Source organism: Colossoma macropomum, unplaced genomic scaffold, assembly GCF_904425465.1.
Source record: "Colossoma macropomum unplaced genomic scaffold, Colossoma_macropomum, whole genome shotgun sequence".
NCBI classification, from domain to species: Eukaryota; Metazoa; Chordata; class Actinopteri; order Characiformes; family Serrasalmidae; genus Colossoma; species Colossoma macropomum.
In genome coordinates, this window is record NW_023494790.1 from 31,173,668 (window position 1) to 31,193,527 (window position 19,860).

Consider the following 19,860-nt stretch of genomic DNA (forward strand, 5'->3'; position numbering starts at 1 on the left):
AATGAAGTTTGGTCTGGGGTTCTTTTTTCAAAACAAAGAATAAAAAAAACTGCAAGATCTGCAAAACAAAAGTAATTAAACACAATAAATCAGACGAAGCTCATGAAAGGATATTCACATGAAAAAGCCAATCAGCATGTCATGTTGAAATTGCACTTGACCTGTGGAGACCAAGCCAAGATAAGGTTGACCAAGAAAAATTTCAGAGACGACCACCAGGAAATTGTGTGAGATGCAAAGACAAACCCACTGGCAGGCTTCTGTAAAAGAAAGCAGAGTCCAATATGGCGGTACTTAAACAAAACAGGGCTGTGTGATGGAGTTTTCAAAAAAATCTGAAGAGACCTAAAGATTCTGAAGTAGTCTGACAAGATAAAGCTTGATCTGTATGGTCACAACAAGAAACACCATGTTTGGAGAGGACTCAACAGGACATATGAAGAGAAAATCTCTGCTGTTTTGGGGGGTGTGAGCACTCCAGTGGCACAGGAAATTTGGTCAAGATTAAAGGCAAGATGAATGCAGCAGATTATGCAAAAACCCTGTAGAAAAGTCTGCAGGCATCAGTCGGAAGCTGTGCATAGAGCACACTTGGACTTTCAACAGAACAATACAGAACAATGAACCAAAGCACAAGGCCAAGTTGACCCAATAGTGACTGCAGTGGGAGGAGGTGAAGGTTTTGGAGTGGAAGTCACCGTGCCTGGACCTTCCTTGAGCTATTGAGAGGTTGGTGAGGCAAGTATATGGCACGAATCACTGATCTGTAGAAGAGCCATTTGACCAAAAAGAATGGGCAGCTTTACCACCTGAGAGAATCTATGGACTTGTACGCGGCCATCACAAAAGACTGAAAGTCAGGGGTCTCAGTGTCTGGTGCTGGAGGGCTGGAATCCACTGAAGTTTGGTGATGTCCCTGTTCAAACACACTTGATTCAATTCACCAGTTAATGGCTTTAGTATGTACATTTTAACAAGGAAATCACCAAACACTGCTGGACACCAGTGTGGGTTAACCAAGGGTGGGTTAACTTTTAAACACTCTGTAATTTGAGTTATGATTATTTTTTTCAAATAACTTCATCAGAGTAGTATTATCAAAAACAAAACTGTTACCAAAAATAACAACACCAAAAAAAGGCTCTAATATGAAAACTGTGATATTCCAAGGGTCATTAATCTTATCCACAGAGGCCCTGTGGCTTTTCATTGTGATCAAGCAGAAGCACATCTGATTCCACTCATTTAATCAGCCGGTCTCATTCTTCAAACAACCAATTAGTTACAGGAGGTGTGCTCCTGCTGGGTTGCGATGAAAACCTTTCTGAATAAGACTGGTGCCCCCTGTGATATTCTGTCAATTGCTTATACCAACTGATTAAACACACAGTTAAAACAAACATTACTTTCAAGACCAACTGAACTTCATAACGAGAAAACAGTGCAACAAATGCAGCTCTCCATTCTTTGAAAAGCCGGTGCAGAGAAACAACAATGGTTCTGCATTCTCAGCTAGTTGACTGGCCCAAAGGTGACTGTTGGCTTTTGATATATTTTGACATTACATTGTGCTTTGCTTTGGGGTGAGGTTCATTCATTAGGGTATGGGTGGACAAAGAAGATGTCCAAAATTCTGTTATCTGAGGTGTAAAAAGTAATTTTTTACCTTTCAGTCACCAGATATGGCCAGCGAGCAGCTGGATTTTTAGAATTCTCTGACAAACAGTCGTATGCAAAATCTATGGCAACCCATGGTCAAATGTTTTGTTGATTGTAGGTAAAAATAAGCATGTCTTCTACAGAATGCACAATTACTGTTCATTTGCTGAATTTAACATACTGGGGGATAAAATTAAACAAAGTTTAGTCTGTTGAAAGGTATGGCACATTTAATATTTTTTTGTTTTACTTCTTTCCTTTTTCTTAAACTCAGCAAATAAAATAGGAATTGTACACTAAAATTTTTAAAAATGTGTTCTCTGTAGAGGATGCGGTAACTTATTTTTACTACCGGAGTGTTCAAATTTTTGCATACGATTGTATATAGCCTGTTGCCAATAAACTGATGGATGTGGACAGTCCACAGTAAACCAGCAAATTACAGTGCCCTTATAAACCTATTTTGTGCTTAAATAGGCAGAACATCTGCCTGTATTGTACTAATGACACTGATAACCTCAGCCATTATCTCACAATTAATAACCCTTCAGTTCTAGAAGAACAGCTAACAGCTGGTACTCTCGGCCATTCACAGATTCCTGAGTGACGCAAAAAAAAAGGGTGAGTTCTTGCTTTTTTTTCTTTTTTTTTGTTTTTTTGGAACTGCTGTCAAGTCTGTTGTACAACTTACTTTTTCTTAAAAGTAGGTTTTAGCACAGCATGCAGAAGCATGCTATTTACTTTAAAGAAGAAGCTTATTTAGCTTAAAACAACATGTCTGTGATTGTAAAAGGGTTGATTCTTTGATTTCGTTCTTAGAAATTTAACTTCCCCAGGACCGCTTCCTGTTTAAAAAAAGAATAAGGGGAGATTTCCTTTGAGGAGCTGCATGCCGAACAGAGTGTACTGCCTCATCACAATCACAGGAACCATGGGACCAGCTGAGGCTTGTGTCCGGCCTACCCCTCCCCACTTCTGCACCCAAGTCTGCTTTCTGCATCAGAACCTTATGATTTACTGTTAGTGAAATACATTCAACACCATGAGTATTCCAGACGTACACATCTGTCGCTTGCAGCTAACGGTGTTTAAAGCCACAAAATTAAGGTGTTTAAGTAAATATGCTGGACCAGACGTATACCTCTATAGATAAGTACAGCTATGGGCCTGTGTGCGAATCGTTAGGGTTCTTTATTATTGTCTCAAAATGAGAATTATAACCACATTCTGCTTTATGTTCAAGTTAGAGAGTACAAAATATTACTCTATTCTCATTTTTCTTTATGCAGTTCTTGGTGTCAATACGGGTGGGCAACATGGCAGAAGCCCTTGACATTTGTATGATTCATGGTACATATCAATGTGTTTTTTTCTGAGGTTTAATGCAGGCCTAGTGCACTTTTATCATAACTATATGTATAACAAATTTCAATTGCATCATCAGAGCTCAAACCTGCAATCGCCTCACAATAGGGTAAAACCCCTTGTATTACACCACTTGGAGACCTAAACTTTTTTTCATGATACATGCAGTTGTACAGCATTGTAAACGCAATTAAAACATCCTAAATATGCCCAGAAATGCTTACTACTATTTATTGTGATAACTCCACCATATTATCACATGGCTCACCCCTACATAAGAGCACTGCTACTACTTAAACAGACTTTACCTTGCAGTGGAAAAAAATGTCCCTTGTACCTGGCTCTAGATGAGAGAGGAACTGTCTTAGGATTTAAACAAATTAATAGGCAAGTTTATGTGTAATGCTTAGGCCTTAATAATGTGTGGGTTGTCCTCTTTCAAAACAGGGGCATCAGATTATTCAAGTTAGAATGTCGCCACCAAGAAAACAGGCCAGCTCTGCTTAGATCATTACCTGTGTCTTTGTCACAACAGTCATCACAATGCCTTGCAACAAGCCTCTCGAGACTGATCATATTGCAGACATTCAAACAGTGAAAATGAGGACACAGATGCTAAAGGTCAGGGGTTGTTGCATGGTAAAGAATCTGCTGCTAGAAAGGGGCTTCCTCTGTGTGTCTCAGTGACTAAAAACCTGAACACTGTCTATACAGATGCTGTTTGGCACTCACATAAAGCTCCTGTGGTAAATAAAATCAAAGATGGCACCATACCACTTACTCTTTTCAGATGCCAATACTAATATCAATAATGAAACCTTGAGTATAAACCAATGCAATACTGATCTGACATTTTTATATAAAAAAAAAATTCTAAGCTCCAAAATGAGCCATTTTTAAATGAAGCACTTGACTTAAGATCTAAAAGTAAGCTATCATATCATACACCACAGGAAGAAACAGCCAGCAAACTTAATAGCCAGCAATGTGAGTGTGAGCTATTTCAGGATAGATTTGTTACAGGACTAAATTGGATTTATTCTGTTTTCTCCCCTCTGACATCTGATCCAGCATTTTCTGCTGCTTTCAACCCGTTATCAATCAATATTCACCAAACATGCCATCTCTAATTATCTTGAAATAAAATGCATTGTACAGCTGGATAAACCATTGAGTTCATAATAGGGATTTCAACAGTCTGGAATTTTGTAAACAATGAATGGAAATAATGATATATGAATCATTCACTGTGACATTAAAAAACATTGTTTCTCTGATAAAATGGCTTAGTGCTCAACTTCCGATTCATTGTTTTCAAGGGGGGTTAATAAATATGTTTTAAAGTTAAGCTGAAAAATATGCAAGAACAGAATCCTACTGTATACAGTTTATGTAAGAGACCAAAAACAATGTTTTGGCCTAACAGATATGTAAACTCAACATCAGTATCTTTAGGAAGCTTAAGGAGTGTCTATAATGGCCATCTATAGCCAAGCAACTGTTGTACCAAATTACAAACCCCAATCACAATAAAGCACAAAAATAGCACGAAGAGAATGCAGTCCTGTGGGCTTGTCAGCAGAGGAGTTTGGAAATGATGAACAAGCACATACCAAGTACATCAGCTAAACTAGAGGCAGAGGAAAAGGCGCATGAGCTGAACAAACAAAAGCAACTGAATTCGTGATAGAACGTATTTGATCTGTTCTTCAGTTCTGATTCAGACACAATTGCTAACAAATGAACAATCCGTTTGGGAGAAACGTTTTAATACAAGTTCGGTATTTACAACTGACAAACCATGGCTATTTACTGACGAGAACTCTAAATACCCATATAAATTACACATTTAACACTGAAGTGACTGGTTTACGTATTTTATCCAACTTCAGTTAACGATCTGCTTCTATGCTCTGAACGACTGTTTCATAGACTGGCTGGACTTATGTGGCCTCACTGGTTACAAAGTCTATAAACTGAGCTAAATGGTCTTTTGCTTATGTATACTGACAAAAGTTGGAGCAACCTGAGACATTTAAAACAAAGAGTATGTGTTTAGGTAGCTAACTGCGTGTATCATAAAGGATAAATCTGAGTCATCAGGTAGTACCCGACCCGCTACCGCCTTGGCAACACAGGACAACAACAACAGAGCAAACTGCTTAACAATTTGTACTTGCCTGCCAACTGTTTGGTTGGCGAGTTGTTTCATGCGATTAAATTGTTTCTTCATTTTTGTATCGCGGTCCACCAAGTCCTAATTTCCGAGAGTTGAAAGTAGTGTCCTTCGATATAAGTCATCAGCCAAAAATCCTTTGAATCATCTTCAAGTTGTGCTGGTAATTTAGCCGGCAGATGATTAGCCCGCTGAAGTAACGTTAGCTGGATAGCTAGCGTGCTAAGCTAGCAGCACGGTATAGAAAAAATGTAGAATACAATGTAAAAAGCTAGCTTTTGTAAGAGTAGTCGAACAGTTTTCACACCCTGTGTCGTATCTTTTAACGTAGCCAGTACCGACGTGCAAGTCCCATTTTGTGCCAATCTATGAGATGAAATGAAAAGTTGACACATCAGCTGTTGAAGTCTCCCTTCATGACTCGCTGGTTACTGACTGACTCTGATGATGATGATGATGATGTGTAGTCTGCTGCCTTTTCACGCCTACCCGACCAACAGGGTGTCATGCATTTAGAAATTAGACGTATTATCCCACTCCTCAGTGGAAGATTACATTTTCATTAAAATACTGTACATTCAGTGTCTAATTTGAATCCGTTTAGAAGTTTGATTTTACTTTGTTGTGTCTTTGTTTTAGCAGACATACAAGCTTAAAGTGTCTGATTCAAGTGAAAGTAATAGGGACTATTTTTGGTTTTTAATTCAAAGTTTACTTAAGACAAACCTTAATGAAGACAAAACGAACGTACCATTATTTTGTAGTATCTTTCAAAGCTGATATTCTTTATTTATATGATATTCTGTGATAGTACTTTATGTACAGCTAATCATTAGAGGGAGTGCACAAACATGCAATACATTTTGTAACAGCCAAAATCGTTAAAGTGAAGCAGCGTCACAGGTCCAGTTATTTATGTACTCTTGTTTTTTGAAAGTCCTCTAAAATATGAAAATATGAATAAAAGCATCGCAGTAGACTGATCATGGTGATATGTTGAATTAAATTTGCGGTACAGCACATTCAGCTACCAGTGCCTTATGAGTAAGGTTAATGGAAAGGTAGTATTTAAGTTTGTGGGATGTAAGTCATGTTTTTAATTTGGCAAGTCAAAGGGGAAATCCGATGATTTTTCAAAATTCCTGAAAAATGAAATTGTTAAGATATTCATAGTGATTCAGAGTGGTTTGTTTCTCTACTGTAGAAAAAAAAATGTAGAGGAACTTACAGTGGATCTAACAGAGGTTAATATGACCACCATTGTAAAGAAAATCTGTGTTCATACTTTTATCTACAATGCATAATTTCACATCAAAACATCGATTTACTTTAATTACGACTCAACGACAGCACTATGCTGAAATTTCGAAAAATGATGATATTGTTCCTCTTTAATTTATTTTAACTCCTGTTGCGCTGTAAAACAACAAACGTACGGTAGGTGGCGACAGGGAGATCAGTAAACAACACCGGAAAAAAATATGAAGAAGAAGAAGAAGAAGAAGAGCAGCCGTGCACTATGGGATAAGTAGAGGGTGGAGAAGGATGTGAATTGTTATGCGAACAAAATATTCAGATTTTCAGTCTATTAAGTGTTAGCATAATGAATACTGATCCAGTGTTTTCTATTTAATGAGCTGTGAGAACGTTTGCATTGTATCATTGGTCTTGTCTTTGCAGCGCTTCGAGTGCGTTAACGGAGCTGGTTAGCTTAGTGTTGAGCATACATGTAGTGTTTTCTAATGTAAAGAAGCGAAAATCAGTTATACGCTGAATTATTAAGAGTTAATGGCGTCCCACGCACCTTTCACTGATTCTGATACTGCTGATGAAGCAGTCCGAACAACTTGCGACGATGCATCGACATGCAAAAGGTAGAAAGTATTCCTGGCCGGAAAACAACAACTCTTGCTTCATGAACTCACCTTAATAAACACGATCAAATCAAATATTTTCAGATTAAACAGGATTTTCGATTTATATTTCTGTTTTCGATATGTTTCAGAAATGTCTTGATTATGGGCCCAGGAAAACATACAATTATTGTATTAAATCAAAAGGCTGCAGAGGGAAAATGGTGATATTATAAAGCAGTGCTTTTGATCTGTAAACATTCGAAAGACCTGAACTGCCTTATATAAAACCGACACACCTGTCCTCCGTTTTCAACTCCTTCAAACTGAAATATCCACATTTTACAAAGACACAGTTAAAATATGTGCAAAGTCCAACAGTAAACATTATATGTAACTAAGTTGCCATTTAAGCTCATTTTCACTGAGGGAATTATTACATAATAAAAGATAGCATCACTTCATCACACTTACCCAACTCCAGCTTCATTCATGCCCACCAATTGTAAAATATATTGAGGACCTTATGTGTTGCCCCTTTTTAAAAGTGATTAAATAACCACTTGGTTAAAAGCATTTTTTATTTGCTTGTCTATTCATTTATAGGTTTGCAACTAGCAAAGGCTATTGGACAGACCCTTACATACAGTATTTTGTGCGGCAGACAGGTGAACGCAAGGCACCTGAAATCAACAGAGGTAAATTACGCTTATTTCTTTTGTACTTTACACAGTGGTTCAGACCTATTTCTGGATTAATAATCCCTTTTCTCAGTTCATGAATCTAGTTATATAACACCAAAGTTGCCTCTTTGATTTCTGCGACAGGCTATTATGCGCGTGTACAAGGAGTGAACCACTTGCTGGATGCTTTTCTCAAGAAGACACAGTGTGACTGCCAGGTGGTCAATCTTGGAGCAGGACTGGATACCACCTTCTGGAGACTGAAGGTACATTTAACTAAAAAGTGGATTTAAACTCTTGTAATTCATTTTATGTCACCATTTACAGAAAAGTTTTACCTAGCTCAGGCAAAGATTAAAAATGCTATCCAAAAAGATTTAGCCCACAGAGAGAACTTTAACTGCAGAATGGTGTACCTGACTGTGAAGATATATTTTAGACATTTCTGATCTAGAAAAGTCAATTCCAAAAAAGGAGAATATGTGAAATGTAAATAAAAAAGGAAATAGTTGATTTGTAAATCCAATTTGACATTTTTATTTAAATGAAAACAGTACGAAGATGTGTTGTTTTACCTCATCAACTTCATTGTTTTGTTTTTTTATAAATATACACTTTCTGTGAAATTGATGCTTGCAACAAAAAAATCCACGCTTTCTGTTTTTATTAACATTTCACATACTGTCTGAACTTTATTGGTTTTTAGGCTATATTTTATTATTTTGTTATTTATAGTGATCAGCTGTCAAATTTTGCCTAAAACTTCCTGTTTTAATTATTAGGCTGAGAACACTTTGCCGAAAAAGTACTTTGAAGTTGACTTCCCCATGATTGTTGCCAGGAAAATACACCATATCAAGTAAGGTGTAGAACCTCGGTTCTTTTTATGTTATTTTTTCACCTATTATCACCATCAAAACATGGCATGTTAGACAGATGCCTGTAGAGGGAAGCAAAGGCTCAGTTTAGTCATATGTGTTAAACCAGTACCTGATTCATATTTCTTATGTATTACCATCACACAGATGACTGCCTCTCTGGGGAGCACTCAGGAAAGATGCTCATTTTTTTATTTCAGGCTGTGAATCGGCATTTTATACTTAAAAAATGCCATGAAGTAAACAAAACTGGGCTTTGTTCAGAATGTGAATATTTACATTTTTACTGACACAAACAGAGTCAAATCCAAGTGTCATTTCATTTAAAAGTGTTTTTCAGCCTAATCTCTCTACCATATCTGTATTGTGCCATTGATTCAGTTGCTGAATTTCTTGAATAGAAATTTGAAATATGCAACTGTGTAGTACAAATTAAAAACTACAACAGTTACACTCTTAACAAAACGGTCTTAGGACAAGATGAGACATTAGAGAACATCTTACAAAAGCTGTTCTTAAGAAGTTAAAAGCGCTAGAGCGACACAGTAAAATGCAGTTCATATATTACATATATTTTAACTGAATAGGTCATTCTGTTCTCCCAAAATATGTTTCGCATAAACCTTACTGACTGAATTCAGCAGCTGCCCAATGTCTTACATTGTGATTCTGTTATATAATTATAATTAAATACTTTTTGGTACAGAGAAGCTCCTTAGAGTTATTGTCTGTGGTAATCAACCGTATGATACAGATGCCAATAGAGATTAGGATGAAAAATGCTGAAGTATTCCTTTAATTACAATTTGACTACATGTCTAATTCAAGAGTGCAGTGTCAGAGAGTAGTACAATGGGACTCACAGGTCTCTTAAGATGAAATCATGTTTCATTATGCCAGGGACCTACAGTGATGTGGCTGTTAATGAGAGGATTCCTACATATTATGTGTTCTTGTTTGTTTCAAATGAGAAAAACTTTGATAGACTTAACACTACTTTTCTGGTGTTCTCTGAATAATCTGGATGTTTTTGTTAATGCTTAGGCTTAGCTTGTTGTTAATAAATCTCATAACTCTCACTGTCATTGACAAAATTTTTTCCATAAGGAGGCTTTCCTTCACCTTGCTCATCAGGGCATCGTACAGATTTCTGTAATGCGATTTTGTTTGTAAAAAGTGTGGTAAAATAATTACAATAATATCCGGTTTCCATTTTCTATCAGACTTCTATTGTATGCCATTTGCTATTAATGTTTAGCTGCAGGATGCTATCATGTTAGCTGTGTTAGCGCTAACATAAAGCAGTGGGTGGATTCTCAAAATGAGTCTCTTAAGTCCTTCTCAGTGGTAAAATTAAGAGTATGTATTGACAGTGATTCATCGTGGAGATTACATTGTGTATACAGAAAGCTGAAGAATGCGGTGCAGTTTTTTTTTCTTTTTGGGGTTCATACCATAGAAATACACTACAGTTTTAAAGGCTGTCTCTGGCCGTGCTTTTCCCTTTTACCAAGCAGCAATAGCTTCATCACTAAAGACCTGGTAAGATTTCAGGATTTAATTTATTTAAATTCAACTGCTAAAAACAGTAGGAGAGTAATAACAAAAGAGCAGAACTTTTGAGTATAGCAGAATGTTTTGAGCATAGCAAAGACTAGTGTGGGCTTTTTGTAGGGTAGTTATGAGGAGTCGATTCCAAAAGAATCGATTCTTCGACTCCAGCCCCTTTGGGAGTCAGGTTCGACTCTTGAGGCATTCTTGTAGTTGACTCTTCGATTCTGTTGGCTCCATGTTTTTTTCATTGTAAACGGCTTAAGTAAGAATACCTCAGAGCCACAGAACCGTTTGGTTCAGGCATAGCTAGAACTTTTAGAATGGGGTGGCTAGGTAAGACCCAGAGATTTTATTGGAGTGGCACACTGCTAGAAAAAAAACTAAATAAAAGAGCATTACTGTATTAAAATGAGATACAAGTGATGTGTTGGTGTATTTATGTACAACTGAATCCATTTATTTTTTCCACGTGAATAAAACATTACATCAATGCAACTATTGCTGAAAATAAACTGAAAAACAAAACTCTGTTGATGTATTTTAGTCATTTATGCACAAATGGTGTATTTGAATCACGTAAATGAAATGCATCACTTTTTCAGTGCCCAACGTTAATTTATGTGAAGAAAAATTCACATAATGTAGCTCACAGAGCAGCACAGCGGAAGGGACCCAGTGCACATTCACTCGCCTGTTTGCTGAGCCAGTCACAGCAAGATATGCTAATTATTAAATGCAGCATCATTATACACTTATAACTGATTGGGAACCACCTCAGATTTTCACCATATTGTGTAACTGATGCTTTTTTGATGATGTTTGACTGTTGTACTCTCCATAATTGTGGTATGCAGAAGAGTGGAACTGCCCACCTCGACCATCCTGTAACTGAAAACCAAACTCTTCATCTTCTCCTTGATTAGGGTTGCAATAAACGATTACAAAAAGCACAAGGAATGAAAAGGAAAACAAAACATAAATAATATTTTCACTGAACATTTTGGAAAAGAGGAAAGTTGGCTGAAGTTGGCTTCTTATTCAGATTTTCCATTCCACCTTAAATGGTGCATCGGTTACATTAGGTTGCAAATTCTGCAGGATTTAAGGTGGAACTAACAATTTAGATAAGAAACTTCAGTCTTGTGTCATTTTAAATGAATTATGACTGACTATAGAAATGATTTTCTCGGTACATCTCTCCGTGTTTCCCCTCGTCCTGTAGCCTACTGAAGCTCGAGCACCTTCAGCAGCCTCATTATATGAAACAGGTTATTTGATGGTAAGGCGTGTTCAAACATTAGTCAGTCATTTAATCATTTATTAGTAATCATTTATCAAAGTAATGTATACTAGGTATAATCTACAAATTTTCATCATATCCCTGTAATTTGTAGTCAAAAATTGATCAAACTACATCTAGGATGGTTAAAACTCTGCTGTATCTCTGTCACTGGCTCTGCCGTTGTGTTGGTTAAAACTGAGTAGAATCAGGGAGTCTAATCCAGCTGCAGAAGTCGAGATGTGGAGTCAACTCTAGAAAACCTGGAGTTGTGCATCACTATTGTAGGATGGAGTTTCTGTTTTTGTTCATTGATAAAATCTCCAGCTCGACTGAGGCCCTGACAGAAGTTTTTTCACGCCTCACATCAACAATCTGATTGGTTGGCTGATCACTTAGCTCATTTATTTAAAGTTCAAAAAACACCTTCCCGCGTCCCTGTAGCCAATTGGATAATGCTGCCTAGCATAGGTAGCTAGATGTCATTTTGACGTGCCATGATATTTTCAATCCAATAAAAAGTTCAGCGTTTTGCAACCGCTAGTTTGTCTTCTATTACACCTAATAGAAGCTTACTTTGGACTCATCTGCCAGTCAGAATTCTTATATAAACCTATGCTGTGTTTTGGATTTTTACAACTCAATGTAATGATTGCTGCATTTAATGACTTTCTTTACTGTCTTTCTTTTCTTTACTGTCAGGCCAAGCAATTTGTTTTGCCTTTATTAGAGGCTTTTTTGTCATTGATGTTCATGGTGTATGTGTGCCTGTTAAAGTCTTTTTATCTTGCTTTAAAAGTGAAAGAAAAGGCACAAAAAGGTTCTCGTTGATGTGCAAGGGTATGTTTACAAAGTCCTTTTTCCATTTTCACAGGACAAAACCTCCATTGTCAAAGCCTTTGATTGAGACCCATTCAGCTGATTCACTCCTATTAGGTAATAATTTTTAAAAGAATTAAGCATCTACAGAAACGATCAGGATGGTTGTCTTTAGTGTAAAAATGTTTTCACTAGAGCTAATTTTATGGTTGTTAATGTCTTTTTGACAGATGGTCACAGCCTGGACTCAGACAGATATTGTATCATCGGCACCGATCTCAGAGACATCTCAAGTTTAGAAGAGAAACTCAGAAAATTCCAGATAAATACAGAGTAAGTTGGTTGTTTTGGGGTATAATTTATATATTTAATCCCTTCTGCAGTGTGAACATAAAATAGGAATTCATAATTAGCATTATTAGCAAACATTGTTGAATTTAATTAGTTGATGAAGTGCTGTGCAAACGACCACTGTACGGAGACCACCCTTCACTTATTGAATTTCCAGTCAAAGCAGCCATTAAGTACAATTCCATTTTTCAGGAGATATTCTGAGGAGATTACTTATAAGGTAATCCACTTGCATAAGGAAGGAGAGTCAAAGAAATAGGTGGAAAAACACAAGTTTCCAAATTTAACTTTTAACAACTGTGCAAGACCTGGTAGATCACCAGAACTCATGCAGATAAATAGTATTTAAAGCTTTCTTTTTTGAGAGAAGAATAAGCTCAATTCTTGCTTCAGATGTGAAAAAAATCCCATTCTTTCCACTGAGGAGACAACTCAACACTATGAGTCTGAAAGGATGTGTAGCTGTCAAAAAGCTGTTACTGAGAAAAGGAAATAGGACAAAAAAGAAGAAATCAAATGGACTGACCACCCTAGAGCCCAGACCTCCACATCATTGAATGCATTTGAGATTACATGGTTTTTGACAAACAGAAAATGCAAACAATTCCTAAGACTTTGGAGGTGTGCAAAAACATCCCTGCAAATTTCTTTGAAAAATTTAAACCAAGTCTTCTGAAAAGAGTGGAAATTGTAACAAAGGCAAAGGATTTTTTATATTATATTATATATTCATATTATATTTAGCTGTTCAGGCTTCTGTCTGATTTGTTGAATGTGTTTTCTGCTTTTTCCCTGACATGGGAAAATGAATAACTTGTATTTAATGACTGTTATGACTGGAAATCAAGTAAATGAAGGGTGGTCTCTGACCTTTGCACAGTACTGTATATGGAGGATCTGGGATGTTATGACTAAGCCCTTAGATGTGCATTGTGCGTGACTGAATCAGATTTTGAATGGTTTGTTAATTGACTAGAAACAATGAATTTAGGATATCTGGCACCATAAATACACTGGGCTTGGCTGTGTACATCTACTTGATATAATTTTGCGCATTTATTGTTTGGTTGAATATCCCTCTGCTGATGGCCTTGACAACAATAGCGCATAAGGGAGTCATTAAATCGTCCGTATGTACGTCAAGAACTGCTCATCTTCAGTGATGTGCACTGAAGAGTCTTGGAAAAGTTTATAAACTTAGAATATCTATGACATCCGTGGCCTTGTTGTCAAGGACTCTTGCCTCAAATGCTTTTTTTTAACTTCCTTTGAGGTCCGGTCCACCATCCAGGCCTCATCATGGTTTGTAGGACTTGGCTTCACTTTATGTCTCCAGGAGTCTTCTTTCTTGTCCTGTCATGTATCATATTTTTTAAAGTATTAAAAAGTGATTATCTATGAGGTTCACTGTAGAGATGCTAATTATTTGCAGGTGTCTTTTTTGTCATCTGAATGTATATAAACATTTATGTTTACATTGACTATTTTGCATTGTAAACACCACACTCATTTCCTGATAGTAATAATGAGGTTTATATAACCTTTAGAGCTACTTAGTACCACTTTATCACAACATCTATTGTCAGAACATATTTCTGGTTGTTCTCCATAGCAGTTCCTGTAACCTGTAAGTCATAATCAACTGTTTGATGTGCCTTTAAGATGCTTTATCGTGTCTTGGCTCATCTACTGATGGTTTTTGCATGATCAACTGTTTTTGAGCTGTAGCCACTTTCTCATTTTTATACAGTATTATTTTGTGTCATTATCTTCTCTCAAATTAGGTTGCCCACGCTGTTTGTGTCTGAATGTGTACTGGTGTATATGACCCCTGAGCAGTCATCCAAACTGGTGCATTGGGCAGCAGACACCTTCCACACTGCCATGTTCATCAACTATGAACAGGTGAGATACTGGTGTAAGACGTAAGACTGTTGTAGAATATGTGTAGTGCTGTCATTCTTGATTTTATTAGTAATTGATGTCTGAGTTTTTTTTTTTACCCCTTTTTACGATAGTGATAAAATGCAATTTCCCTCAGTTGCATCTTTCTTTAATAAATAATATTGATGGAACAAAATATTTTGATTTAGATGTGCATGATTTACAAAACGGGAGGCAATATGGATTATTAAGTGAGCAGGCATGTTAACATTTGTAAATGTATTTTTATTGTGTTTAAATGCTATTTTTATTTTGACTGTTGTACACAAAGTTGTTATATCAAGAAAGATGAATTTGCGCTGTCAGTTTTATCTCTTTGTCAGAAGCAGTGAGGTGTTTTCACAGCAGGGGGTTCTCATCCCTCATTGCTCCCTAGCAGCTCAACCCAAAGTCACCATTTTACACACAGAGAGCCAACAGTGTCATAGTTAATCTGATAAGAAAATAGTTTAGTCATTTATATGAATTAATTAACATTATAAGTCGATTTCCATTTCACTAGCAGAATGGCCGCTAGGGGCCTGCTGAAAGAGGTTAAAAAATGTCAAACAATTAATATTGGCTTAACAGTAACAAACCATACATTGCCATTCAGAAATTCGAACAAAAATCATTAGAAAAAAGAGTAAATGTGATATTAGCGTCTCGCTGGTTTCTATATATAAAAAGTGGCGTTAAATCTTTGAACCATCTGTAGTTCCAGCCTGAACCACGGCTGCTCACACGTTGGTGTGACTCCATGACTGTAGCACTTTCATTTAAACAAAGTTTTTAATGCCAGTATAGGTAATATCACTAACATTAGCCCTGGAGAAGGCCTTCACTAGATTAGGCTAGGCAGTGCTCACAGGAGAACTGTGGATAAATCAATGAGAAGCAAACTAACAAAAGCAACAGCAAAGTGGAAATCTACAGTTCCCCTCAACACATGACATTCACAGACGAGTCGGAATATGCAGTCACTATTGCTCCTACTGTGTATCAGTGATTGAAAACTAAAACTGGACTTCTCACTACTTTCATGTTCACCCCGTGTCCACATGATTTTCATGCTCAGGTTATTGTGAACTCATCACACAAAGAGGGTAATGTTACTGAATTATTGAATGTAATTATAATAATAAGTTGTGTTCAGACATTCTCTGAACACAACTTGTGCCTGGTGTTCATTCGTATCAGTCAGAAAGTTATAACAACCAGCAAAAACGACCAGATTTACAAACTGAAACTCAAATAGTACAAGAAAATATTCTGGGTAGTTTCAGATATTTGACATTCAACCCAACATTCAAGTTTTCTAAAGCAGTGGCTTTAAAAATTTTTAATGAAGTTTCTAGTTTGCTTTTGTGCCACTGGAACCATAGTATTGATTAAGTTAAAATACAGCTTAAAATATGTACATTTGGATACGGTAAAGCACAAATTCCAATAATAATTTAATACAATTCAAAAAAAGACAAATGATTATAGAGATGTCCCAGGAGAGCATTGTAACCATAATGAAATGCTCTGTGTTTTAAATGAAAAAAAAGTTTTTTTCTCTAGCATCAAATTATACAAATAATACAAATGTGACTGTGATTACCTACACAGAATAATGTGATTAATTGTGATTGTTATTGTAATTATTGTTTTTTTTTTTTTAACTCACCCTAGAATAAAAGATAAATAATGAAATTGCCAACAAATTTCCACACCAATTCATTAAGAGAGTACATTTGAATAGTTTTTTCTTCAACTGGGTAATTGTGACAGCCCTAGTGCATTACTTGACCCAAGAGCCAAAGATCCACTAATACAGCCATGAGTTTTTCATGATTGACCTATCAATAATTAACCCCCTCCCTTTTTTTTTGACAGGTGAACATGGCTGACCGCTTCGGTCAGATTATGATTGAGAATCTGCTGAGACGTCAGTGTAATCTGGCTGGAGTGGATGTGTGCCAATCGTTGGATTCTCAGGTAAAGAAAAAATCCCCTTTAATTCATTGTCTTTTTTAAGGGCCTGCAACACCAGTACTCGACATAAATTTATAGTGTAACATTGTACAATGGCTGTAAATATGGCCTTGTGATTAAAACCGAAGATTTGTGTTTTTTGTACATAAAACATGCTATGTGTTACTTATTATTATTGTGGTGTATTATTGTTTGCATTGTTACTACCTGTTCAGTGTACAAGTTGTCTGGAATCCGAAAAAATAAAACCATCAGACTTGGATGTTGTACTACAGCAGCTGTTGCTAAACCACAAAGTCCCATACAAGCAGTTTCAGTGAGAATGGCTGAAGGTTAAAGGTAGCTTTACTGGAGGTAACCCTGGGTGGAGCTGCTGATAACATGCTTCAGTGGTCTCTCACATTCTTTCAGTACAATCAATTTTTCATTACATGCTCATCCCAAAAGAAAGTGTTTTGATTTAGGGTGGGTTAGGAAGACCTGACTGTACAAGGCATGGTATCTGTTCGCAGAAAGAACGCTTCCTGTCAACAGGATGGGAGAGTGTGAATGCACTGGACATGATGACAGTCTATAGCCTGCTTCCTCAGGACGACATAAGCAGGTATAGGATACCTCACAAGATATAGCCAACTATGGTGCCTTCTTTCTCTTTCAGAGAGTTCCCAGTTTATTAGGTACTCCTACCTTGTACACCTTGTAGGTTAACAATTACTGGCTATAGTTTGCTGCACAGTCAGTTTGTTTGCCACCTTCAATTGAATCTATTCATGGAAAATAGTCTCTAACTGTACACCTACAGGCTATCTCGACAAGTGTGCATGGTGAGGCACCCAAGCCCCTGCCCCTTTTGTTTAAAAATTATTAGCACTCTTTCTGATGAGCTCTAAAAGGTTAATATGCTGCTGTGCAAAACCTGTGCAAAACTTAAAATTATGTCCAGAGGGCAGGTACAGTTTGGTGGCATATGTAAATTTACAAAAGGGTTTTAAAAATGCCAGCCTGAACAGACAGCTTATTTTTTTGCCTGACAGCTTCAGTTTGTCATAGGACAAGGACCAGCAGATCTGTCAGGCTGTAAAACACAAAGTAATGTTAACTTACATATAAAGCGCAAGACTGTACATCACTCTTATTTGTTATGTATGGCAAGAAAGAGATGTCTTAACAAAATGCCTACAATATCAAGACATCACACTTCGATAGTCTAGATTTATTGAAAAGTGATGAGGCTTCATGGTGTTTTGAGTTAGTGTTATACCCAGATTTGTCCAGGTTAGTTTGAAGTTTGAATAATATTTTTGTGTGTGTGTGTGTGTGTGTGTATGTATGTGTATATATATATATATATATATATATATATATATATATATATATATATATATATATATATATATATAATTTAATGGGACATTTATTTGAATTAATGGTTCTTGCAGCAAGAAAAAAAAAATCATTTTAAAGCTACACTGTGTAGCTTCACAGGTTTTGGGGATTTGGAGACCTCTGTATTGGAAATGTGTAATTTCACGCAACGTGCAGAAGAACATATTGTAACATGGGTTGTGCTTTAGAGCTCAATGAGCAATCTCATCTCATAGTAGTGTACAGGCACCATATTTAAGAGTGTTTCTTTTTTTCCTCTTAACTCAGTAATGATACTTAAAATTTACAAAAAACGTATGTAGTACAATCTAATGCAACACATACTACCATGCCACTATCATGACAATGGTCCACCACCCAATAATATCTGGTCAGCAGTGGTCCTGTGGTAGTCTCTTTACATTGATGAACTATGTAGAGGCTGGCTTATGAATTGTACAGCGACAGATGGGCTACAGTCAATAACAGTAAACCTACAATTTCTGTCTATGTGGTAGGTGTACAATGACCAATAGATGTAGGTGCAATGCAGATAATAATTTGGAAACTCAATATGTAGATTTAAAGCCACTCTTACTCTCATTACATTTGCAGAATTGAACGACTGGAATTTTTAGATGAAAAGGAACTGCTTCAGCAGCTTCTCCAACACTACAGTATCTGCTGGGCTGTGAAGGATGCACTTAGTTTGGGTGAGCTTAACTTTTCTGCATTCATTACAAGCAAAAGTCACTGAGAGTGCAGCTAAATATTAGTGTGGTCATTTATATTTGCAGACATACAGTTCCAGTTTACATTTTGATGTGTGTTGACATTAACACCTCTTTCCCACTTTTCCAGGCATTTCACAAATTGGCTTTTAAGCGTGATGGGTATCTGGTTGGGAAGCTTCTTCTTTGTGCCAAGGTCAACATGAATCAGAGGAAGTCATTTCAACTCTTTTTTTCTTTTGTGACGTCAATAAAAGATGAGGCCGCTGTATTTTTGTCTTTTTGCATGGTTCCCTTATGTCTCCCCTGCGCTCCGTGTGTTGCACTCATGAAACTGTAATCGTCTGACTATTTTGAGTGTATGCCGTGCCACTAAATCGTTAACTCATTATTGTAGCAAACATATTTTGTTTAGTCACCCTTTTAGCTGTGTTAAATACTAGACTGATATGGCTTATCTTATCTGGGGGTCATTGGTAAAAAGGGAATGAGTGTGGAATTTCAGAAAATTTCAGGAATCTTTATATTAAACTTTGTTTTTAGTTATTAGCACTAAAAACATAGGCTGCATAAATAGTTTGTGCTGTTAAAATACATTGTGATTTCTTTGTCATGCATTAGAGTTTTGGTTTCTGTCAAAATTGTTCAGAATTGGCAAGCTAACAGTACACTTTGCACTGCATGGTGGAAGGTACTTATTTGTTTGAAGAGTAATAGATACAGTAATAAAATTCTATGGCTGGTTATTTAATGATAACACATTCCTCTGTTTTAATTACATACATTTTTAGTCATGTGATGACCTGTAAAATACCACATTTGAATATATTCATGTTTTAAAATTTCAAAACTGAATTCACTTGTTCGAATTTTTAAAACAACAGTTTTAAATTTAAAACAATTACATACTTTTGAAATATGTATAATTATATTGGAATATAATGTTCTGCCTTGCTTTGTGTTTAAATGTGCTTAGCAGGGCATTTTTGCAACAACAGGGATTCACAGTGGAGAGTGGACCCTAACAGCATGACAACTTTTGTTTGTGTGTGAGTCTTTCAGGGAAAATATTAACCCAACATGGCCTTGTGCGGCTGTGTGCTGTCACAGGTTCCCCACTGACAGATTAGTATGCAGTACTCCAAAGGTAGAATTGCTCATATGATTTCTTTTGCCAATGCTGTTAAAGATCAACATGGTCATTGATATTAAAGATTTATAGATGAGTAATCTTGCATGTAATT

General features: G+C 36.5%; 2 protein-coding genes across 4 annotated transcripts in view; one reads left to right on the forward strand and one right to left on the reverse strand.

The window, feature by feature from the left end:
• The window catches only part of arhgap17a (Rho GTPase activating protein 17a), a 28,923-nt gene extending 23,302 nt beyond the window's left edge, over positions 1-5,621 (reverse strand). For both annotated transcript variants that reach the window (XM_036573072.1, XM_036573071.1), the window contains exon 1: positions 5,205-5,621. In XM_036573072.1, coding sequence (XP_036428965.1) covers positions 5,205-5,257 — 53 coding nt within the window. In that variant the 5' untranslated portion in view covers positions 5,258-5,621. The remainder of the gene's footprint in view (positions 1-5,204) is intronic.
• Positions 5,622-6,659: 1,038 nt separating this feature from the next.
• lcmt1 (leucine carboxyl methyltransferase 1) lies at positions 6,660-19,842 on the forward strand. Of its 2 annotated transcripts, XM_036573073.1 has the most exons (11): positions 6,661-7,074; positions 7,660-7,751; positions 7,881-8,002; positions 8,519-8,595; positions 12,322-12,383; positions 12,497-12,599; positions 14,402-14,522; positions 16,422-16,523; positions 17,033-17,124; positions 18,501-18,598; positions 18,747-19,842. In XM_036573073.1, exons 1-11 carry the CDS (start codon positions 6,989-6,991, stop codon positions 18,767-18,769), a joined length of 978 nt encoding a protein of 325 aa, XP_036428966.1. In that variant the 5' UTR covers positions 6,661-6,988; the 3' UTR covers positions 18,770-19,842. The 2 variants fall into 2 exon arrangements, with proteins under 2 accessions (XP_036428967.1, XP_036428966.1); XM_036573074.1 differs by lacking the exons at positions 17,033-17,124; positions 18,501-18,598; positions 18,747-19,842 and adding an exon at positions 16,736-17,023 and having other exon boundaries at positions 6,660-7,074.
• The last annotated feature ends 18 nt before the right edge of the window (positions 19,843-19,860 follow it).

What these genes read in the sequence shown, in the direction of transcription:
- lcmt1 (XM_036573073.1), top strand. Translation starts at nt 6,989, where the DNA reads ATGGCGTCCCACGCACCTTTCACTGATTCTGATACTGCTGATGAAGCA. An exon ending in AGGAAAATACACCATATCAA is followed by an intron (nt 8,596 to 12,321) that starts GTAAGGTGTAGA and finishes CCATTTTCACAG; the next exon opens with GACAAAACCTCCATTGTCAA. An exon ending in AAATTCCAGATAAATACAGA is followed by an intron (nt 12,600 to 14,401) that starts GTAAGTTGGTTG and finishes CTCTCAAATTAG; the next exon opens with GTTGCCCACGCTGTTTGTGT.